This window comes from Toxorhynchites rutilus, chromosome 1 (assembly GCF_029784135.1).
Source record: "Toxorhynchites rutilus septentrionalis strain SRP chromosome 1, ASM2978413v1, whole genome shotgun sequence".
NCBI lineage: Eukaryota > Metazoa > Arthropoda > Insecta > Diptera > Culicidae > Toxorhynchites > Toxorhynchites rutilus.
The window spans coordinates 94,200,002-94,225,939 of record NC_073744.1 but is presented as its reverse complement, the minus strand read 5'-3'; the positions used below and the strand labels follow the sequence as shown (position 1 = coordinate 94,225,939).

Sequence of the window (25,938 nt, the reverse complement as noted above, 5' to 3'; positions counted from 1 at the left end):
GGGCGGGTTCGTGCTTCCTAGAAAAAACGACCATTTCACTTTTCTCCGTAGAGAATTCGATACCCAACTTGAGGGCCCACGTGAACAGATTGTTCAGGGTATCTTGCAACGACTTTTGCAGAACGACGGGATTAGTACCCGTGATGGAAATAACTCCATCGTCTGCAAGTTGTCTCAGCGTGCAATCATCCATATCATTGACGTAAAAACTGTACAAGAGGGGGCTTAGGCAGGAGCCTTGTGGTAGGCCCATAAAACTGTAACGAGAAGATTTCGAGCTGCCATGAGAGAAAATCATGTGTTTTTCTGACAGTAAATTGTACAGGAAATTGTTAAGAATTGGTGAAAGTCCACGATTATGAAGCTTCTCTGAGAGAATTTCCATGGAAACTGAATCAAATGCCCCTTTGATATTGAGAAAAACGGAAGCCATTTGTTCTTTGCGAGTAAATGCGATTCGGATTTCAGAAGATAGCAGCGCGAGACAATCATTTGTCCCTTTACCTCGGCGGAAGCCAAACTGCGTATTTGACAGCAAATTGTTCGTTTCGACCCACTTGTCCAAACGAAGTAGAATCATTTTCTCCAACAATTTACGAATACAGGATATCATTGCAATCGGCCTATACGAGCTGTGATCGCAAGCCGGCTTGTTGGGTTTCCGTATGGCTATCACTCTCACTTGTCTCCAGTCATGCGGGACAATATTCAGCTCCAGAAACTTGTTGAACAAGTTCAGCAAACGCTGTTTTGCCAAGTCGGGAAGATTCTTCAACAAGTTGAATTTAATCTTGTCCGACCCCGGAGCTGAATTGTTACATGAGAGAAGGGCAATTGAGAATTCCACCATCGAAAAATTCTCATAATCGCTTTGAAGTGGAATGTCGCGTACGACGTTTTGTGCAGGAACGGTGTCGGGGCAAACCTTCCTTGCAAAGTTAAAAATCCAACGGTCAGAGTATTCCTCACTTTCGTTTGTATGGTTCCAGCCACGCATTTTCCTAGCCGTATTCCAAAGAGTGCTCATAGCGGTCTCCCTTGACAAACCATTGACGAACTTCCGCGAATATCCACGCTTTTTTGCTTTAATCAAACCTTTTAGTTTGGCTTCTAGAGCTTGGTACTTCAGAAACCATTCCACTAATCCAGTTTTCCTGAATTTTTTGAAAGCAGATGATTTTTCAAGGTAGACCTTTGAACATTCCTTGTCCCACCAAAGTGATGGAGGACGACGTCGGAAAGTGGTAGCCGGTACACGTTTCTTTTGAGCTTGAAGTGCGCTTTCGTAAATCAAACTCGATATAAAGTTATACTCTTCGAGTGGAGGAAGTTCATGCATTGAAACAATTGCTTCAGATATTATTTCCGCAAATGTTCTCCAGTCAATATTCTTCGTGAGGTCATACGAAATATTGACTGACTCACGAGAGCTTGATTCATTAGCGATCGATAAAATTATTGGTAGGTGATCACTACCGTGGGGATCTTGGATTACCTTCCACATGCAATCCAGGGATAACGAAGAAGAGCATAGAGATATGTCTAGCATGCTTGCCCGTGCAGGAGGGTTGGCTATTCTGGTTGCTTCCCCAGTATTCAAAACTGTCAATTTGAAGTTGTCGCACAGATAATAAATCAAAGTGGCACGGTTGTCATCGTAGAGTGATCCCCATGCTGTTCCATGGGAGTTAAAATCACCTAAGATTACCCGCGGCTCCGGCATTGCCTCGATAGTATCAAAGAACTGATGGCGGCCTACCGTAGTTCTGGGAGGGATATATATCGAAGCAATGCAGAGGTCTTTGCCATTGATTTGTGTCTGGCAAGCAACAACTTCAATGCCTATTCTGTTTCAATAGAGGTTTTGTCAGACAAATTACACTCTCAGGGTCTGCCGCCTCTATTGAATAATATGTTATATAACTTGCTTTGTGATAAACATTTGAACTTTTCTCACGGAGATTCGGCAGTAAGTCGGGTCTCTTACATGGGCCTCCCCCAGGGCTCATGTTTAAGCCCCCTTTTGTAAAACTTCTACGTAAGCGACATTGACAATTGCCTTACACAAAATTGCAGCCTAAGACAACTTGCAGATGATGGAGTGGTGTCTGTCGTAGGATCAAACGAATCCGACCTGCAAGAACCCTTACAAGATACGTTGAACAATTTTTCAACCTGGGCCATTGGGCTAGGGATCGAATTCTCCACGGAGAAAACAGAGATGGTGGTTTTTTCTAGGAAGCATAAGCCAGCAAAACCAAAGCTTCAACTTTTGGGTAAACCGATCACTCATGCTATGTCATTCAAGTATCTTGGGGTCTGGTTCGACTCCAAATGTACTTGGGGGGCCCATATTAGGTATCTGAGTAAAAAATGTCAACAAAGAATAAACTTTCTCCGTACAATTACCGGCACCTGGTGGGGAGCCCATCCCGAAGATCTTATAATGTTGTATCGAACAACTATGATGGAGTGATGGAGTATGGCAGTTTCTGTTTTCAATCAGCTGCCAAAACACACCTCATTAAACTCGAGCGAATTCAGTATCTTTGTCTCCGTGTTGCGTTGGGATGTATGCCCTCAACTCATACCATGAGTCTCGAGGTTTTGGCAGGCGTACTCCCACTAAAAGATCGCTTCAAATTATTATCTCTTCGGTTCTTCATCCGGTGTAAGGTTATGAACCCATTGGTGATCGGAAATTTTGAGCGGCTGATCGAGCTAAATTTTCACTCCGGATTCATGAGTTCATATCATGAATTCATCTCCATGCAGGTTGATCCTTCTTCGTATATTCCCAACCGTGTTTGTTTTCCTGACTACATCAATTCCTCTGTGCATTTTGATCTGTCCATGAAGCAGGATATCCATGGATATTCAGATTATTAACGATCGAGGATCGCTCCAACGATCTTCGATTCAAAGTATGGGGGTATCAATTGTGATAATATGTACTTTACTGATGGGTCCTCTATGAATGAGTCCACAGGATTTGGAGTGTTCAACGAAATTTTTAGCACCTCCCACAGTCTTCAGAATCCTTGCTCAGTGTATATTGCTGAATTGGCAGCGATACACTGGACGCTGGACAGCGTCGCCTCACGACCTGTTGAACACTATTACATTGTAACGGATAGTCTTAGCTCTGTCGAAGCTATCCGTTCAGTGAGGCCGGAAAAGCACTCGCCGTACTTCCTTGAGAGAATACGAGAAATTTTGAGTGCTTTATCCAGACGCTGTTATGTCATTACCTTTGTCTGGGTCCCTTCACATTGCTCAATTCCGGGTAATGAGAGGGCTGACTCATTAGCAAAGGTAGATGCGATTGAAGGCGACATTTACCAGCGTCAAATCGCCTTCAATGAATTTTTTTCTTTAGTCCGTAAAAATACCATCGCTAACTGGCAACGCAAATGGAACGAAGATGAATTGGGCCGGTGGTTTCACTCGATTATCCCTAAGGTTAGCCTCAAACCGTGGTTCAAAAGTCTGGACTTGAGTCGGGACTTTATTCGCACCTTCTCCCGACTCATGTCCAATCACTGTTCGTTAGATGCGCTTCTCTTTCGTTTCAATCTTGCCAGCAACAATCTCTGCGTCTGTGGTCAAGGTTATCACGACATCGAGCATGTTGTTTGGTCGTGCGAGGTGTATCTTGTCGCCAGATCGAATTTAGAAAATTCCCTTCGGGCCCGAGGAAGACAGCCCAATGTGCCGGTGAGAGATGTGTTGGCTCGGTTAGACCTTGATTACATGACCCAAATATATGTTTTCCTTAAAGCTATCGATCTTCCGACACTGAACTTCACTCGTCAAGAGTTGGATAGCGAATGATTTTTTTTTTTATTTGGTTGTTGGGTATTGTTTGTTCACTCCACCAGTGTTTACCGAGTGATGATGATAGAAGGATGGTAAACAGTCGTTGGATGATGCGTATCAAATAAAAGATACAGAAGTAGAACGAGATATGATGAAAAACCGCCCTCTGTGTGTGATTGTACCTATGTCCTTATACCCTCCTTTTCATCCATTGCGAGCGATTGGCCCCCTTGGTATAAACAGTAAAATAAGTTGAAATGTAAATATACAATAGATATACGAATAGATTTAAGAATCGAGTGTGATCGTCAACATTGTAACAATTCCCTTATATCCCATCCCTTTCCTGAAAGATGTCACCCTCTAAACTCGAGTAAACCGCGAGTAATCGGTTTTCCACCTTACTAACCATAGTGTTAGGAAAATTATTTATATATAGTTTTAAAACATATATTTAAGAATTCGGCTCCTTTAAACTAATGTAACTGAGCCTGTAAAAATAAACGATTTATATAAAAAAAAAAAACTTCAATGCCTGTCATCGGTGGGAGAGTGACTCTATAGAAGGAGTGACATTTTGACGTAGGATTACGTCTTTCGGGAACATATTGGGGTACAAATTGAAAATCGAAAATCGAGCACATCGTGAAAATTGTCCAATTTCAAACGCTTATTGCTCAGCCATTTCATGATGGATTGATGAAATTTTTGCGGCAATCGAATTCGGTACTCCATAACAATTTTTTATATTGAAGAAAATAATATATGTCATGAAACTAACTTTCGAAAAATTGAATAATCTCAACCCCTATCCTAATGGGAATACCCACTTCCGATTGGTCGAAATTGACGACAAATGCGGCGGGTCCCTAACAGAGACATTAAAACCAAGCTAACTGGGAGAAATCGACATTGCAAATCAATGGATGTAGGGGAACTTCTGCTCCAACCGAAATGTGTTTCCTAACAGAGACATCTAAACCAAGCTACCTGGGGGAAATCGACACTGAAAATACATGAAAGTAGGGGGAACTTTTGCTCTCACCGAAATGTGTTCCCTAACAGAAACTCAAAACCAAGGTGCCCGGGGGAAATCGGCATTGCAAGTAGATGAAAGTCGGGGGCATTTTTATATTGCAAGAGTGAATTAAATTTGAATTTGGAACTTAAATGTCTGTTTTGTTGTGTTCATTTTCTTCCAAGGAAAGTTTATACGGCGAGAGAAATTGGAAAAGTGAACAAATATTAGAAAAAGTGATTTCCCATATGCGCTAAATATAGTATTAGTTGCTGTTAGTCCAATTAAAATTCGCATTAGGTTGAATAAACATTTAGAAAGTAAAAATTATAAAAGAAAATTACCTTTTCCATTTCAAATATGTTTTCTCTATATTGAAGTAACATGTTTTCACTGATGAGAATAATTGATAATTGTGTTTGGTATTGGTAATTATCTTATATTACATTGGTGAGTGTTTTTTTCTTTAGTTCATCCATAAATAATAAAGGAGGCATCTCGTCTAGTATCACAGAGGGCGGTTTTTCATCATATCTCGTTCTACTTCTGTATCTTTTATTTGATACGCATCATCCAACGACTGTTTACCATCCTTCTATCATCATCACTCGGTAAACACTGGTGGAGTGAACAAACAATACCCAACAACCAAATAAAAAAAAAAAATCATTCGCTATCCAACTCTTGACGAGTGAAGTTCAGTGTCGGTATTGTGCGTTGCCACTTTTGCTATTGTACTATCGGTACGAGTGAATCGTGTACGAGTGAAGGTCATTGCTGTCCGCTTTCGACCTGACCATTTGTTAAGTGGAACGAAGGAACAAAGGAACCAGCGCTCTTGCAGCGAGCCGGATTGCGGCTGTTGAACTGATTCGGCATAACGGGATCGACATCGCGTGACTGTCGCAAACGGGATTCATCACCACGTGGCTCCGTAAGCTATTCTTGCGCTATTGTGTTGTCTCCGTAGCGCGTAGCCTATGTCTCTCCCTGATTAGGGCAGTAGAGCGCATTATTGGAACAACTTTTATATTAAGGTACACATATTTATTATTAATATTATTATTCAATTCATTTGTTCATTGTTTAATATTATTATCAATTATTATCATTTTTTTTTTTTTTGCTATTTTTTTTTGAGATTATTGTTAAAATCAATAATAAATTAAAAATAAGACAGAAATCTTTGTAAAATGGAGTATAGTGGAGGATCTCCAGAGATGGAGATCTCCGATAATGAATCTCATACAAGAACTGGGAAAAAACATAAACGAGTCCCTCATAAGGAAGATAATTCTTCTGGGGACGAATCCGCTCATCCTACCAAGCCCCCCTCTAAGAAAATTGCAAGCCTCCCTTCTCAACCCACTGTTACTTCCACTCCCCCTCTCCCATCATCGATTTCGCTTCCCCCTTCTGATGCTTCCGATCCAACCCAATCGTCGTCCTCGTCCTCATCCTCATCCTCGTCCTCGTCCTCGTCCTCGTCTTCCCCCTCTGTTGTCGCCGCTCCACGTGTCAGAGTTTATCCAGAAGATGCACCTGGAACTGGCCCGTGGGTTGTTTTCCTCCGGCCAAAACCGAAAGGAAAAAACCTTAACGTGATTCAGATCATGAAAGATCTGGCCAGATACACTTCTGTATCTGAAATTCGCAGGGTTAGACCGAACAAATTGCGAGTTGTCGTGAATGACCGGAAACACGCAAACGAGATTGTTGCTGATCAACATTTCACTCTCGAATATCGAACATTTATACCCTCCCATAACGTAGAAATTGAGGGGGTGATAACTGAAACGGGTCTGACGAGCGAACAAATAAAAGCAGAAGGAAAAGGCAAGTTCAAGAAGCTCCCCTCAATGGAAGTGAAAATCTTAGACTGTCGCCAACTCGGGAAACTTTCCCATGATGGGGACCAAACTAAATTTACGCCGTCCGACTCGTTTCGAGTCACCTTTGCTGGTGCCGCCCTCCCTGACTACGTTATGGTGGACAAATTGAGACTACCTGTGCGACTCTTCGTGCCAAAGCCCATGACTTGCAACAAATGCAAGTCAGTTGGTCACACTTCGGATTATTGTGCCAACAAGGAGCGCTGTGCCACTTGCGGAGAGCAACATGAGGGGAAATCCTGCAGTGCGACTGAGCATAAATGTCCATATTGCGGGGGATCCCCACACGAGCTCTCAGTTTGTGAAACTTACAAGAGTCGCTGGAAGAAACAGAAGCGCTCTTTAAAGGAACGCTCGAAGCGCACATTTGCGGAAATTTTAAAGGGCGCTTCGCCACTGACCCAACAACAAGAACAACCAATCTCAACACACAATACCTTTTCCACGTTGCCAGTTGATGAAATGGAAGCGGACACAGCTAGCGGGGGCACACCGTTTATTTTCAAAGGGAATCCCCGGCGCAAAAATGTGACCACTCCCAAAGTTCAAGAACAAGTCCCCACGGTTATATCCTCTGTTAGCTTGCCTAAAAAATCGAGTGCAGCGGACAAGCAAAACCAGGTTCCTCCTGGCTTCCGTGGGAATATTTCATCTTCGAACGACCCAGCACTCGAGGGGACATCAAAAACCCCAACTGTCCCTATTTTTCCGTCCAGTTCAACTTCCCAATCGGGATTTATAAAGTTGTCTGACCTTTTGGATCAAATCTTCAAGTGTTTTAATGTTTCCGACTCCATCAGAACCCTTGTCATCTCAATGCTTCCAGTATTAAAGACAATTTTGCAACAATTGATGCAAACATGGCCCCTCCTTGCAATGATTATCTCTCTTGATGTCTAATTCAAATAGAGAGGTCGGAGATATCACTGTTTTACAGTGGAATTGTCGTAGTCTTATCCCTAAATTGGATACATTCAAATTTTTAATTCATAACTTCAATTGTGATGTTATTGCTCTGTCCGAAACTTGGCTTTCTTCGCGAGATGATATCTCTTTCCACGATTTTAATATTATACGCTTGGACCGTGATGATAGATACGGAGGGGTGCTATTGGGGATCAATAAGTGCCACTCATTTTTTAGAATTGACCTTCCACCTATTGGAGGGATCGAAGCTGTTGCTTGTCATGCAAACATCAGAGGCAAAGACCTCTGTATTGTCAGCTTGTATTGGCCTCCGAGAGCTGCGGTTAGCCGCAAACAACTTGATGACATGTGCTCACTCTTTCCTGAGCCACGATTGATCTTGGGAGACTTCAACTCTCACGGAACTGCCTGGGGGGAACAGTACGACGACAATCGTTCATTGTTGATATATGACCTTTGTAACAGCTTCAATATGACCGTTTTGAACACTGGGGAAACAACACGTGTACCTAAACCTCCTGCTAACCCAAGTGCTCTTGACCTCTCGCTTTGCTCGAATTCACTATCGTTAGATTGCAAGTGGAATGTAATCCAGGACCCCAACGGTAGTGATCACTTGCCAATCAAAATTTCCATCACCATTGGGTCGAATTCTTCTGAATCTATAAACATGGCATATGACCTCACAAGACACATTGACTGGAAAAAATATGCGGACGCGATTGCTCTAGCCATCAATTCCAGAGATGGTTTACCTCCATTGGAGGAGTATAACTTCCTTTCTCGTTTGATCTATGACAGCGCGGTTCGCGCTCAAACGAAACCCATCCCAGGTTCCACCATTTCCCGAAGGCCTCCCAATCTATGGTGGGATAGCCAATGTTCCAAGCTTTATGTAGAAAAATCTAATGCATTTAAAGCTTTTCGGAAACGTGGAACCCCTGACAATTTTCAAACGTATTTAGCCCTTGAAGATCAATTTAAAAACTTAATCAAAGGGAAAAAACGTGCTTATTGGCGAAATTTCGTGGGAGGTTTGTCACGAGAAACGTCAATGAAAAAATTATGGAAAGTGGCTCGAAACATGAGAAATCGCTCTTCAACGAATGAAAGCGAAGAATATTCACATCGATGGATTTTTAATTTTGCACGGAAGGTTTGTCCTGATTCCGCTCCTGTGCAAAAAATTGTTCGAGATATACCACAAGGTAGGTGCGATCTTGATTCCGAGTTTTCGATGGTAGAATTCTCTCTTGCTCATTTGAACTTTTCTCACGGAGATTCGGCAGTAAGTCGGGTCTCTTACATGGGCCTCCCCCAGGGCTCATGTTTAAGCCCCCTTTTGTACAACTTCTATGTAAGCGACATCGACAATTGCCTTACACAAAATTGCAGCCTAAGACAACTTGCAGATGATGGAGTGGTGTCTGTCGTAGGATCAAACGAATCCGACCTGCAAGGACCCTTACAAGATACTTTGAACAATTTTTCAACCTGGGCCATTGGGCTAGGGATCGAATTCTCCACGGAGAAAACAGAGATGGTGGTTTTTTCTAGGAAGCATAGACCAGCAAAACCAAAGCTTCAACTTTTGGGTAAACCGATCACTCATGCTATGTCATTCAAGTATCTTGGGGTCTGGTTCGACTCCAAATGTACTTGGGGGGCCCATATTAGGTATCTGAGTAAAAAATGCCAACAAAGAATAAACTTTCTCCGTACAATTACCGGCACCTGGTGGGGAGCCCATCCCGAAGATCTTATAATGTTGTATCGAACAACTATTCTCTCAGTGATGGAGTATGGCAGTTTCTGTTTTCAATCAGCTGCCAAAACACACCTCATTAAACTCGAGCGAATTCAGTATCTTTGTCTCCGTATCGCGTTGGGATGTATGCCCTCAACGCATACCATGAGTCTCGAGGTTTTGGCAGGCCTACTCCCACTAAAAGATCGCTTCAAATTATTATCTCTTCGGTTCTTCATCCGGTGTAAGGTCATGAACCCTTTGGTGATCGGAAATTTTGAGCAGCTGATCGAGCAAAATTTTCACTCCGTATTCATGAGTTCATATCATGAATTCATCTCCATGCAGGTTGATCCTTCTTCGTATATTCCCAACCGTGTTTGTTTCTCTGACTACATCAATTCCTCTGTGCATTTTGATCTGTCCATGAAGCAAGATATCCATGGATATTCAGATTACCAACGATCGAGGATCGCTCCAACGATCTTCGATGAAAAGTATGGGGGTATCAATTATGATAATATGTACTTTACTGATGGGTCCACTATAAACGAGTCCACAGGATTTGGAGTGTTCAACGAATTTTTTAGCACCTCACACAGTCTTCAGAATCCTTGCTCAGTGTATATTGCTGAATTGGCAGCAATTCATTGGGCGCTGGACAGCGTCGCCTCACGACCTGTTGAACACTATTACATTGTAACGGATAGTCTTAGCTCTGTCGAAGCTATCCGTTCAGTGAGGCCGGAAAAACACTCGCCGTACTTCCTTGAGAGAATACGAGAAATTTTGAGTGCTTTATCCAGACGCTGTTATGTCATTACCTTTATCTGGGTCCCTTCACATTGCTCCATTCCGGGTAATGAGAGGGCTGACTCATTAGCAAAGGTAGGTGCAATTGAAGGCGATATTTATCAGCGTCAAATCGCCTTCAATGAATTTTATTCTTTAGTCCGCAAAAATACCATCGCTAACTGGCAACGCAAGTGGAATGAAGATGAATTGGGCCGGTGGTTTCACTCGATTATCCCTAAGGTTAGCCTCAAACCGTGGTTCAAAAGTCTAGACTTGAGTCGGGACTTTATTCGCACCTTCTGCCGACTCATGTCCAATCACTGTTCGTTAGATGCACTACTCTTTCGTTTCAATCTTGCCAGCAGCAATCTCTGCGTTTGTGGCCAAGGTTATCACGACATCGAGCACATTGTTTGGTCGTGCGAGGTGTATCTGGTCGCCAGATCGAATTTAGAAAACTCCCTTCTGGCCCGAGGAAGACAGCCCAATGTGCCGGTGAGAGATGTGTTGGCTCGGTTAGACCTTGATTACATGTCCCATATATATGTTTTCCTTAAAGCTATAGATCTTCGTGTGTGATTGTCCCTACATCCTTATACCCTCCTTTCCATCCTTTGCGGGTAATTCGTCCCCTTGCTATAAATAGTAGAATAAGTTGAAATGTAAATACACTATAGATATACGAATAGATTTATGAAATGAGTGTTCATCAACATTGTTACAATTTCCTTATATCCCATCCTTCTCCTAAAAATATGTCACCCTCCTAAACTCGAGTACACCGCGAGTAATCGGTTTTCCACCTTACTAACCATAGATGTAAGAAAATTGATTATATATATAGTTTTAAAATTATATTTAAGAATTCGGCTCCTTTAAACTTAAGTAACTGAGCCTGTAAAAATAAACGAAATAAAAAAAAAAATAAACCAAATAAAATGACTCTCCACAATCTGCGCAACGTTTTTTGTTGCAACAATAGGCGGCCGTGTGACCGAGTTGCATACATTTGTTGCATTTCATTACCCGGGGTACAAACAACCGAACAGGTAAACGAAGTGCACCTATTGCAACGTAGTTTGGAAGGGCGGAACCCTCAAATGTCACACGAAAAGAATTTGTCCGATTGAGAACTCTTTTGTTATTTTGAAGTGACACAAATTTCAGTCGATCGCATGCAAGAATCTTCACACTTTTAAGTGAAGAGTTCTTGAAGCGACCGACACCATCGAGTATCTCTTTTCGAGTCAAACCCTTTTCGTTTATTACACCGTCTATTTCAACGTTGCAACAGGGTATTCGATATGAACAGAATATAATAATTTGAAAAATATAAATTAGTAAAAGAAATTATATTTCTATATTAGTTATTGTTGAAAATTTTATTTATTTCAATTTTTGTTATTATGTGTAATTTGAAAATGAAAAAAGTTCCAATAATAGTTCAACGGTGATGTATCAATATGGACACCCCTAATGCCAACGCTTGCCGATTTGGTAAACATAAAGTTTAAACAATGGTGTAAATCGTGCACAGAAGCTATACAGAATGATGGAAGAAAAAAGAGGAAAATAAACTTCTACTTGCCGCCGCTGTGTAGCGTGTGTGATGTTCTGTCTTGCTGCCGGATTGTCTCGATAGCGCACCACTTTTTATGAGCTTTACTTCGCTCGCAGCGCACCAGATGAAATAATACACACTAGAAACGGATGTAAAAAAAACACCTGTATCGGATCAAATATAGGTTCGACCGATCTGCTTGCGAGTTGTCGAAGCAATGACGTGTTATCGTAATAGTTTGTATGATTGATTGTTAGTGAAAATCGCTGCTGATTTTTTCCCAATATTATGAAATATGATCTTACATGGAATCTGTGTGTTGTCCAAAAAGAGAATATGAAAAATTGCACATATTTTGTGCGCATCAAATTATTACATAAACTTTTGTCGATCGATAAATATATTTTCACTGTTTGCGACTTGTAAAGAAGAAGCAGCTTATCTTTCCCCACTAAATTTCAAAAATATAAATCCCATACGTACACTATCCAATCCAACGATATCAATTAATAGGCGTCTATTGATGTTGGCTTCCAGCTAACATTCTATGTTGTTCTTAATACCGCTGAACGAAAGAGCGAAAGAACGGTTCAAAAGAATAAATCAAAAATATAAATCTGATATAAACAGATAATAACTTTAGAAGGAGCTTCGATCGAATTTGTTTACTTCATCTTGGATGGCACAAACGTTCTCCGTGAAACTTTGGCCTTCTCAACGTAGGGATTACTTGCGTCATTTTTATTAGTAGTACAGTAGAACCCCGATTATCCGCGAGCAGATTATCCGCGAAAGCAAGTTCCATAGTAATTGTATAAAGCTTCCCGAAATTTGTCAGTAAGAGGTACGCACTTGCTCTTTGTTTTGGTCATGGCTCTCACATTATCTGACCACCTGGTGTATACGACCTTACAGAAGGATAATTTAATGATTCCTATATTGATAAAACATAGTTTTCATGCTGAAATATCTTCATTTTGTGTTTGCACCTCATTTTTAATCCTTTATCGCGTTATCCGCTATTTTCGTTATGCGCGGTGGCCTTGCCAGACTTTTTCGCGGATAATCGGGGTCTACTGTACTTAGTTGTGATTTCTATGCGCCTTGAATGTTTTCTGGAATGACAAGTTCTAGAATATGCGTGACCACAGTGCAAGCCGGAAGAAATTTCATTGACGAAAAATCTCCCGGCCAGAACGGGAATCGAACCCGAACCCCCGGCATGATAATGTGGGACGCTAACCACTCGACCACGGGATCACAGAATTTGTTTACTATGAATGTTTTTTCTTAGGTCTGAAAGTCACGCATGATTCTCTGGCCAATGAGTTGGTTCGTCGCATGGTGATTTTTTCTCACTCACTCCTAACCAGGGCACGGCATAGTCATAGTCAACTGAGGATAGTCGGCTGGCTAACCGACTGACTATATCCGTAGTCAGTCAGTGATGGCTTTTGGCTTCTTCACGCAGTTTCTTCGCCAAAACGACTGAACAGTCGGGCGTTTAGTCGCTATCTCCCTCTACCGGCTCGACTATATCATTTCATTCCTCCCAGCCAAATTGTCGTCATTGCATTTTGAAGTGACTTCCCCCAAAACGAATTCGTTCCTCTCTCTCTTTCCCATGTATCTTTATGCATGCATCGATGTTTGAGTTACTCGAAAATTACTCACACGTATAAAATAGCGTGCTGTGTGTGAGCTATTTTGCACACCTAATACTAACTAATACTAGCGCGAGGACCTTTATAGCATACTTGATAAATGTCTAAGTTCGTTGGTTTGAGTTCACGATGGGTAGAAAATAAACCGTCCATTGATGGGGTAACTACTTTTTTGCATCAGGAGTCAAGTTTTCGTTCCTCTTTATATGGACGTACAATAAGATTGCATACGGGGTACAAAATTAGTGTCAGGGGGAAATAGAAATGTGGTTTGAAGTCAGTTGAATGAAGAGGCACATTTGTATTCATTAGTCGAGTCAGTTAAAATAACCACTGACTGGACTAGTTCACCAGTCCTCCTCGCTAGTCAACGCTGGTCAATTCATTTTCTAGTCAAGTCATTTTTTTGTTGGCGGTGACTGCCAAAGCAGCTCTAGTCGAAGCGGAGCTAAAAAAGAGTGCGAACGCGTATACGCAACGAACAAAGACTCAAGAGATTATAGACAAAGTATGAATGGATCTCTTGAGAAATTACTATGTAAGAAATTGGAATATATGACTAGTTCAGTTTTCTCGGTCCTAATAATTAAATCAAACCTCGTGTCCCGTATATCAAATTACTAGGAAGGATAAATGGATTGAAATTCGGAATCCCATATGGGAGTAACTCAGATTAGACTCATCGTAAGGTGGATAAATTCTAGTCTTCTATGAGTTAAAGAAGGTATTATTATTCAACAGAATTGTAGGAATGGCTCTTACAAAAAGTATTCTAATATTGACCTATACTAAATAATTCTAACTGTTCAAACGAGAAAGACAGAGATGTTCATTATTATACATAATAGTCATGTTTTTTTCTCTAGAGTAATTTATAGAAAGAGAAAATAAAATTACATTCCCATATGTTCAACAATTATGTTATTCACGAGCAACTAAGTATTTCTCCTCTTTGAATCAACATTTGATTCAGCAAACTAACGCACCAAACAAATGAATAACGCGGTTATACCAGAATAGTTGACATTGAAATATCGAATCATCGAGGTATAATCGCAAACTTGTCATTCTAAAACATACGCTTAACACATTGCGTACCGCTCACGAGTTTTCTCGTGATTCGCGTTCCGTCTGTTAGGGATGGATCACGAAATAACCCGTGTTTTTTTTACACTGTGTTTTTTCTACACATGATGGTGAAATTCTTGGTTTGCCAAGAATCTAACTAGGTCTACCGATGGATCGCCTTCGTCTCATCCACATCGAAGGAAACGGTCTCATTCGTGGAATCCGAACAAATGAAGCGTTCAAGTTTGCCCCAAAACGTGCGGTCCTTAATGTGTTAATTAAATGGAATATTATCTCATACACTGTATTAATTTAACCTAACGTTCAAACGTCCGAAATTCTGCAACCGATATAACGTTCAAACGCCCGAAATTATGCAACTGACATGCCTCTTATAAACGGGAATGAACTCTTTCACTTCACGGAGTTTATTTTTACACGCAACTGTCCGTGACAATGATGATAGACACAAAAAGATTAAGTGAAGTGTAAGTGACGTGAAAGCGTACGTGGCAGTGAAGGCGCGTCCACATTATGCTGAATGATGCCGATCGGCCTGTACCAAGCGGCATATTCGGTGCGTTATGTATTGTGGACGCCACATCGGGTGCACGAAGTCGAGGCCCCATGGGATGTACGAAGCCGTCACGAACACACGAAGTACAATGTCGTCAACGCTAATTTACTTCGTTTTGTTTTTGTTCGACTTTCTCGAACCGGACCCACTTGTTTCGGGTTGGGTTCGGTTTGTTTCGAGTCGGTTTTCGGCACGTCTGCAAGCCCGGGCGGTACGTCCACATTTAGTTGGCTTTCCCGGGCGGCCAAAGCCGATTGGCGTAATGTGGACGCGTCTTGATGTTCGTGATCGGGCCCAATGTACATCAAAATAAAATGAGTTAAGCGGATGTTTTTAACCCTCTGCGGTCGTTTGTCTGCTCGCAGCCACCAGAGCAAGAATGTATACTAATCTTATACATTACGTAACAATATATCAATTTGAACTTTTCTAAATGAATTTCAATGTTTAGTGAACTTGTTCACAAATCAAAATGGTGCTTCTATAAATCATAGATAACGGTACTCAATATAAACAAAAGTTGTCACCCATGATCGAGGAAAGGGATAATTGAAAGCTCCATTTATTGTGACACTGTGTAAATATAAAGAGCATTATTCTGTATGTTCAAACAGAAAAATAATAATCATAATCTTCATAATCTCATATTGTCTACTGCATATAATCTGACAAAGTTATAGACAAGTAAAAATAATTCCGACCAGTACGACACCCATGTCCAAATTTAATACGACCGCAAAGGGTTAAAAGTGCGGACACTTTTAATGACAATAAGGTAACGTGTAATAGTACGAGTATCAAACAAAGTAATCGTGAGACTCATCCGGTTATTGTAATCAAACCTAATAAGTCCAAACAAGCTTGCGAGGATACTCGGAAGCATTTAAAGACAAAACTAGATCCAAGAACACACAAAATTAGCAATTTTAGAAATGGAAGGGACAGCTCCATCATTGTTGAGTGTACAATTGGAGCAAATATAGACGATGTGAAAAATGATATATATGAAATTTGGATTTTAACTTTTTTTTTTTTATCCAAAATATATATTTTATTAAGGCTCATATGGCGTCAGCCTAACGGGGCCGGGAGTTCAATACTTTGACAATGTTTGCTTAGACTATGTTAGTAATATGTAACCGATTACTCGCGGTTGACTCGAGGTTAGTATTACAAGTGTTCTCATAATTGGTATGTCGCAGTCTTCGATGCTCTGTACGTGTGCCCGACACGGGATACTTCCTTTTGGGATGCAGCTGACCATTAATCACCAATTTTAACTTTGCTCAGAGTGTTTTCAGGGAAAGAGTTTGTCTGCCAATTGTGTGTTAATGTAGAATAATTGAAGTGTTTTTGCGACTTCGTCGGTGAACATTATGCAAAATTACTTGAACATGGTAACGCACTATTCCTTTCTCTTGGACTTTCTATCGAAAGGATTCTCAATATTTTTGACCGATTACCTTCCTATTTTCATTCACAAGAAGAACGTCTTGTTGTACAGCGCGATTAATTTGAAAACCAGAGTCTCAAACTACGGTTACTTTTCAACGCAAATCGTTAGTGTTCTTTGTCACATAACAATGTTGCTGAAATTGCTGTTAATTTTGATTATTTTGATAGAATTTTACAACATAAAAGGGAAGAAATGTTTATGACTAATGAGGTGCAAACTATTCTCAAATGTCTAGTTGATTCAGGTGAAATACTGTAGGCAAAATTTTTTAAAACTGTTTCAAAGTGTCATTAGTAAATACCTTCCTATTCAGATAGATGAAAACATTTTGTTTGATGAGCGGAATAATGAATTAATCGAATAAATTAAGGAATAATGATTAATGAGATAAAAAGATAGGACAAAGATCCGTGCCCGTTGTAATTATTGAACTTTGATCTGGAATTTGACAAATTTTATGATAAAATTTTCAAAAATCATATTCTCTTTCGTAACGTTGCTTCTTTATCTGAATATACTTTCGTTGTAGAGAACAAAAGAGTTACATCCAAGAATTTTGATTGTTTGTTTCTTCCCCAGTTTCATTCACTCAATAAAGTTGGGTGTACAACTTAATTCGTTTCGTTTTAATAAATAGTCGACGGTGACAGATGTTTTTGTCGAATCGCGAAGTATCGACGTCCGTCAACCAAATATTGTTTACAAGTCATTGAGTTTTGTACAACTAGTTCATTTTTTACTGAGTTGAAAATGTCGAGTTCCGTTGCAAATAAGCACCACAAGTTGGAAATTTTGATTTTCTGTTTCCATAGGAAGAAAAGGACATATAAGGGGACTCAGATATATTTTGTAGGGAATGCTTTGGACGATGTAAAAGTTGTGATTTTTATGTTAAAGTCAAAATGTGCCCGGATTCGTTTATCCGTTTAAAGCGAGCTATTGCATAAAAACGTCCAGATTATGCGACCAGACACGAGTCGATTATGTTCCATCAGGATAACGCTCGGCCTCATGTTGCTGTTTATGTTAAAAACTATTTGGAAAATAATGGGTGGGAGACCTTGCCCCTTCCGACTATCATTTGTTTCAATGGACGCAGAACGCATTGAGTGAAATTCGCCTTAATTCAGAGCAGTGTATCAAAAATTAGTGCTCCCGTGGCCGAGTGGCTAGCGTCCCACATTATCATGCCGGGGGTTCGGGTTCGATTCCCGTTCTGGCCGGGAGATTTTTCGTCAAAGAAATATCTTTCGACTTGCACTGTAATCGCGCGTAATCTAGAGCTTGCCACTCCAGAATACATTCAAGGCGTTATATCCGGCATAGAAATCTAAACTTTCAGAAGGCAAAAGTTCCACTGGGAACGTTAGTGCCTTCCAAGAAGAAGAAGAAGATCAAAAATTGTCTGGATTCGTTCTTGGATTAAAAAATTGAACGCTTTTTTCGCGATGGATCACGCAGAATTCGGACATAAGAGCACGGATTGCAATAAAAAGCAAAGCTCTTGTTCCTGCAACATGGCCAGAAGGACTAATGTTTCGAGAATTTGAAGACAAAGTATCAGAAAAATTTCGTCACCCGCTTTCTCTTCGGGGCGCAATAAACTAAGCACAACGGAAGCCCCTTATTCCCCCTTTCATAGTCGAGCTCCTCCCGTCTACGATCATCAGTCGTCCCGGACCTGTGTTTGGGTGTGGAAACGGAGACTTCCACAGTGCTCCAACAGGCAAGTACCTACTCAATTTGGACAATTCACTACCGATATAGCCGATTTTAGCGTTTCTACGTTAGAGAGATGCCGCAACGAAGTTCACAGCTCGTCGAACCTCACAACATTGTCGATCACATCAATTTCAGCGGGATGCACGCCTGCAAACCTTGTGGAAGCCCCAAATCCTTTCGTCACAGTCGAGACATTTCAGCCATTGATCTTCAGCCATCCCGGTCCTGTGTACGAAAGTAGAGAGGGGTCTTCCAGTCCTCTTCAGCAGGCAATTATGCATTTGATTTGTACGTATCCCCTCCGGTAACGCACCTTGCCTTCAGCCATCAAAGGCCGGGAGTTTCTAATATATCCAGTCGAGCGACTCAATTTGTAGAAGATGCAAACCCAGCCGTCGCTCTCAATCCACTTACAAGACCTGAGCAACAATAAAGCGTTGACCTTTCAGCTGCTCCTGGATACGATTCATCCCGACGAATCTTTCCTCTGTACTGTCAGAATGTACGAGGGATACGTACCAAAATTGTGCAACTGCGATTGATGCTTTTTAGTTGTGACTATGAAGTGCTTGTCTTCACGGAAACATGGCTTCGTGCAGATATCGATAATCGATGGTGTGGTTTCGGAAAAATCTCTCCAACTAAAAGATTTCGAAAAATCGAAAGGTTTTTATGCCTTTTTGAGAAAGAACATTTGCATAGTTCTACTCACAAGGGCTTTTCCCTATTCATAAACACGGCTCATTGATGCTTAACGTTGCTGAGCCAATTGAAAATAAATGATTTAAAAAAAAAATGCCGAAATATCACCTGAGTATAAAATTTACTGTTGTGATCGTAGCGCCAAATCCAGTCAACACTCTCGTGGCGGAGGTATTGATTGCAGTAAAATCTCACCTCAACAGTGGGGTAGTTATATTGTCAAATTGTGAAAATCTTGAGCAAGTAGCAGTTTGTATACGATTGAAATGTCGATGCATCTATCTCGTCACTGTCTACCTTCCGCCTAACTCAAGTGTTTAGAGATGTGCCATCCGCTCATGAGCTGTTCCGAAGAATCGACTCTTTGAAGTGAGTTGACGCGGAACAGCTCGCAAAAAAAATCAAACAGCTCTTCAGCTCACTTTGATGATGATGAAGGAGAGAAAAGAGCTGTAGAATTGAAGAGAGTGTGTGAGCTGTAAGATTCAAATGAACTGACCGTCTCTCGCTCTTCGTGTTAAGACATCAGTTTAGTTTCATTTGTCCCTCGTCTTTTCAACTGTTATATTCGCGTTGACGGCATTGAGCTTTGTTTACCAGTTTAGGGGGCGCCAAAAATAATAATTGGCTCTCAGGCAGAATGAACAAATTATTAATGAAAATTAACTTCTGTGTATCAAATGAGTATTCTATTTCAATGAAAAACACCTTGTTTGCAGGCGGTGCAAAAATCTCATAAGATTATTTTTTTTTGAAGAAAACTTTCTATTGTAATGTAAAGCCTCAGTAAAAATGTCGGAAATGTTGTACTCGCCGAGTCTGTTGTAAATAATAGTCTGGAATACGTGTTTCAAGTAATTAATAATATGGTGTGAAAAATTTCATTTGAATTTTAACATTTTCAAACTGGCTTCGTGGCTATCGAGTTTGGGACCCAAATTGAAAGTCGGCACTGACAACTGAGCTGAAAAGCTGTTCATAAAGAACAGCTCATTTAGATGAGCTGATATGATCAGAGCTGTTCATCATGATGAGCTGATTTGCACACCTCTACAAGTGTTGACTCTTATTCTGCACATGCCAGTGCAGTTCACCAAATCGCCGACCGTGCTTCTGCAGTGGACATCATTGTCTCTTTAGGTGACTTCAACCTCCCACATTTACGGTGGCAATCGGATGAAGATATAAACGGACTTATTTCCTCGAATGTTTCTACTGAGCACGAGCAGGTTCTTATTGAAACTATGTTTACCATCGAATTACAGCAGTTTCATCGCTATTCGATGTGAACGATAAACTTCTTGACCTCATATTCGTATGTCACCCAGAGCAGCTCGATATTATAGAGCCGACTGCACCACTACTGCCCATCGACAATCATCATCTATCTGGTTGTCGTGCTTTTCGATGAGAGAAGTGATGTTCTTGTGGAACAGAAACGGTAGATAAAGAACTTCAATTTGACTTTCACTCTTGCGATTTTGGGCGGCTCAAAGTGGTATGTAATGACATTGACTGGGACATCTTATTGCTCCTTATTGTTTCTAAATTTTATGACAAGCTTTTTTCAGTGCTTGAAGGCAATGTCCCACGAGCAATTCACAACTCCAACGAACCCTGGTGGACGTCAGAACTTCGGCATCTCCGTAACGTCCTAAGAAACGCCCGTCTTCGTTTCTTCCGATCAAAAAACCGAGAGCATCCGCGTAAATCTCCGTGATATTGAAGCTCACACAAGTCAGTACTAAAATCCACCTACGATAACTGTCTGTCCAAGATTCAGGCCAGTGTTAAGCAAAACCCATCGTGCTTTTGGGACTTCGTGAAGAGTCGGCAAAATTCAACTCGCATCCCACGCAATGTTATCTTCGAAGATGTCCAGGCCAACACGGACACAGACGCTGCTAACCTGTTTGCCTCATTCTTTGAGAGTGTGTTCAGTGTAGCATATCCAGTATCGAAACGTGACTGTTTTGCTCATATTCAGTCTCACACCATCAATCTACCCGTCATTCACTTTTCAGTTGATGATGTTGCAAACGCCATGGACGATCTTGAAATCAAAAAAGGATGTGGTACAGATGGCATACCATCCCTGTTACTACAAAAATGCTCCACTGAACTTGCAAACCCTATTGCTCGCCTCTTCAACAAATCGCTTCAGGAGATAACTTTTCCAATGGCTTGGAAAAATTGCTCTCGTTGTTCCTATACACAAATCGAGAAACTGCAATCAGGTTACAAATTATCGTGGTATATCTATGCTGTACTGCCTAAGCAAGGTAATTGAACGGCTAATGTACAATGTTTTATACAATGTGGCATCTCCAATAATTTTCAATGGGCAACATGGGTTTATGAGGCACCGTTCAGCCACATTGAATTTAATGTGTAATATGTCACCGCACTATCACGTGAGATAGAAGAGAGACGGCAAGTTGATGCGGCGTATGTCGACTTAGCGAAAGCTTTCGACACAGTCCCACACTTCCTAGTAACGGAGAAAATGAAATGTATGGGCTTCCCTGACTGGATAATGGAGTGGATTTCATCATATCTTTGTGGTCGCACAGCACATGTCGTCGTCAATGCAGCTAAATCCCGCAGCTTTTATATCACGTCCGGCGTACCACAAGGAAACGTTCTGGGCCCACTGCTGTTCAACATATTCATGAACGATTTGTACTCACTGCTTTCATCGCTCAAACTCTCTCTTTTGCCGATGATCTTAAAATATACCGGGTGATTTCATCTCTGTTGAACTGTGTAGTTCTTCAAGAAGACATTAATTCAATGCTAGAGTGGTGCTGTGATAATGGATCAATGAAGGGGAATGTAAGACTATATCCTTCGGTCGCTCTAATAGCACCATAGTCTTCCAATATCAAATGGAATTGTCGCTATTGGATCGCACAACGGCCATCTGCGATCTTGGAGTCACGATAGACTCAAAACTGAGATTCAATGACTACGTAGGCATTATGACTGCCAAAGCTTTCTCAGTACTAGGTTTCATACGCCGCCACGCGTACGAGTTCAGCGATATCCATGTTCTGAAAATCATGTACTGTTTGTTGATCCGTAGTATTCTTGAGTACGCTGCTCCTGTCTGGTCCTCCTTCTACGTAGTTCACAACCTAAGGATTGAACGGGTGCAGAAAAAGTTTATCCGTTTTGCACTAAGACAGATACCATGGAATGACCCACTGAATCTCCCCCCTTATGTCGACCGATGCAAGCTCATAGGACTGGATACACTATCTCCCATGCGTACAACAATACAAAGATTGTTCATTTTTGATGTACTGCAAGGAGATATCGACTGCCCTGAGCTTCTAGCTCAGGTTTCTCTAAATATTCCTAATCGACGCTTGAGGAATTCATCTCGACTATCGGTTCCATTCCATAGGACAAACTACGGCTACAAGAACCCGCTAGATTCATGTATTCGTCTGTTCAATGTTGTATGTGATGTTTTCGACTTCAACTTAACGAAAATTTGCCTTTAAAAATAGAATTAACAATTACATTTAGTCTATGAGTAAATAATGCAGTCTGTACTAATAGAAGACGGTGTTAAAATAAATAAAATAAAATAAAAATGAATGAAGAACGGAAATTGAATTTGGACGTAAATCATGCCGCATTCAGTTCTGAATGTTTAGTATATCAGAGACTTTTTTATTTGAAAAAAGCACCTTGAACGTCAATAAATAGCAACCAGGTTCCAGAAGAATTGTGAACCAATGTTATGTTTTGTAGTTGAGTATTGCGGGCTGTCAACAAACTACGTAGCTTTACGTCAGATTGTTGAAGAAAAGCGTCCACTTTCAGTTCTCTGGTCAGAAACACACATTGTTGAAATTGAGTCATTTGATCAGTATAGTATTCCGGGATATAATGTTCCTGCTTGTTTATCACATTCTAGGCATACTGGCGGTGTTGCTATTTATGTCAGAAAATCAGTTCAGTTCAATCTTCGCCTCAACGAATTTATTGATGGAAACGGGTTTTTAGGCATTACAGTGGAACGTGACATAAAGATGGGTAACTATTGTGTTTTGTATCATTCTCCAAGCTCAAGCAACCAACGTTTCATTGAAATTTTAGAAAACTGGCTTGAAATGTTCCTTGATTTTAGCAAATTAAATATATCGGCTGGGGATTTCGATATTAATTGGCATGATGACTACAATTCGAACCATTTTGAAACAAACAGTACACGAATTAACATGCATTTCCAGGGTCAGTAAAACTATAATTGATCATGTTTATTCTAATTTTGATACTATATATACAGTCTCGGATACCAGTTTAAAAATAACCGATCATGAGACCTTAATTATCAATATTGTAGATAATCTCGTTGTAAACGATGATTTTGTGAAATTAAAGTGCTGGAGGAAATATTCGAAACATGCTGTTTCGAATCTCGTAGTGTGAAGCCTGAATTTTCCATACGGTCGGTAATTTAGATGAATCAGCGGCTGTTCTAACTAATTGTAGATTCGGAAGTTTTCGCCCAATTACCTTGAACAAACTTATTTTTGCTTTCTTTATTGTTTTGATATGAATTCTTTAGAAAAACATTTCTAAACTTTTTCTCATCATAACATTGTTCAATGGGCAGAATACAACAAATCCAACAAAATAAAGACGGTCCTTATAAATTAAAATAAAGAAAGGACCTTTCTTTTTTCGGGTTTTGTGATTAGCAACACATTTGGCCTTCAATTTTTATTTATATAGATAAATATAGAAGATATAGGAGTGCGTTATTTCACCTGAAAATCCATTTCCATTTTCAAACAAAGAAACAAAGATCAATCCCAATAGCGCAAACATCGAATGGGCCGACAACGCTTATCATGATGTAATTTTAAAACATATGGGAAATCAATTTTACGAATTTTCCGACCTTCCTTCAGAGTTTAACGAAAATTTTCCTCTCCATAACATTGATCTACGGGCAGAGACGAATACATCAAAATAAAGATGGCTCAAATCGGACGATTCCTTCTTCGGGTTTCGCGCGTAGAAACACACCTTACAACCTTACATTTTTATTTATATAGAATGTTCATCAATGACATGCGACGAGTTTTACGATTTTGTGATATCAATCTCTTTGCAGATAATACTATGTTATTCATTGCAGTTAATGATTCGGATCAGGTCGTTTTACATTTGAAGAGAGATTTACATTCTTATGGCGGGTTTACACTAGGGAGATCTATAGCTATAGATGGATTTATTCACCTGAAAATAGGTGTAAACGGGTGAGAATAAATATGATACACTTATTCGAGGTATATATAACTTGAATAAATTCAGCATATGTAAACGCTTGTGAATTTCTCACTGGTGAGAAATCACTAAAGTTGGATGCAGTTCTACTTCAGGTGAATAAATTCACCGAAAATATGAATATATTCATTATAGAAGTTTACGCTTGTGTAAACGGCTGATGCGATTTCTATAAATCTCATCATATTTCTCCACATGAATATATCACTAGTCTAAACCCACCCTTAGAGTAGATGGTTGAAGTATAAGCAATTGAAATTGAACATAAGTGAAACTAAATATATGGTAATCTCGCGAAATGAGACAATTGATCGCGTTCGGAACATTAAATATCTTGGTGTGATTATTGATGACAAACTCAAGTTCACTCACATTGACAATGTCATCAAGAAAATTGCCAAAAAGTATGGAATCTTATGCCGACTGAAAAACGATCTAACTATTTGCAGCAAAATACAGCTATATAAGTCAATCATCTCTCCTCATTTAGACTTTTGCTCTTCCATTTTATTTTTAGCCAATAATACACAAATATCGAGATTATAGCGCTTGCAAAACAAAATAATGCGGTTGATATTAAAATGTTACAGATTCACTTTCTCATCTTTAATGTTGGACGCTCTGCATGGTTATCAGTGAAGAAAAAAATCGTTTATTTGTATATGGTGTTCATTTTCAAAGTAGTTAACGGTTTGCTGCCTCGATATTTGTGTGATCGAGTTGAAAGAGAAAGTGACAGTCACAGTTACAACACTACAAACGCGAATGAATTAAGAACACCCCATTTCTTGACATGTGCTTCACAAAATTCATTGTATTTTAAAGGAATAAATATGTTCAACTAGATGCCAAGACAAAACAAGGCTGGCGGTTGGACTTGTGCTCTGGTGGACCATGTGGTTGCAAGGGCCTCGTCGGGACCATTTCGGCTCTTTGGCGGACATGACTGAGTATTGGCTTGTTTTTTGACATTGCATTTTTTTGAACTCATATCTGTCAATAAAATCAGTTCGTTTTTTGTGTTTGCTAAACTGATTTCAATGTTGATTTCTTTTAGATAACTCGTCTTCCTCAAACCTTTGTAGGGGAATGACTTGAAATGCATCGAGTCACTTATGTTATTCGACTCTTGAAGGCGAATTCGATGAAATAAATCTACTTGAATGAATAAGAAGCAAAATCTAGGGGGGTATACACATCGCATAATAGTACTCACCCGGTGTTAAGTTGTCGACATATTTCTCAAGTTTGCTACCAACCCACACTACCGTATCATTCGCAGTCACCATGTCTTGATCTGTTTCCCATATTCGTATCTTATAACCTTGCACAGGTTCCTCATCTTGTGAGGGAGCAATATATCGCCAAACAACACGAATAGTAGATGGATTGATGCCAAAAATGTTAACAGCTGATGGCGGCTTTTGGGGAGCTTTTCGGTATGTCCTTTCCATGTAGCGTTCACTCTCTGGCCCTTCTCCTGCTGCATTGTACGCCATTACTTTAACAAAATAGTACGTATCTGGCTCAAGACCGACGATCAACGCCCATGGTCGTGTAGTTCTCGATAAATAGTATACAGCGTTTTCTTCTTTGTGTTCCTTCTTCCAATACTTTAACTGGAAAATGATCAAAGAAAAAATGTTAAAAATGTCGTCATAATGAATTAGAACGGAATAACTC

At 40.3% G+C, this 25,938-nt stretch overlaps 1 protein-coding gene across 2 annotated transcripts in view; it reads right to left on the bottom strand.

Annotated features, from left to right (window-relative positions):
- LOC129771523 (contactin) overlaps positions 1-25,938 on the bottom strand; it is a 52,022-nt gene that overhangs the window by 10,864 nt on the left and 15,220 nt on the right. For both annotated transcript variants that reach the window (XM_055775276.1, XM_055775268.1), the window contains exon 4: positions 25,472-25,874. In XM_055775276.1, coding sequence (XP_055631251.1) covers positions 25,472-25,874 — 403 coding nt within the window. The remainder of the gene's footprint in view (positions 1-25,471; positions 25,875-25,938) is intronic.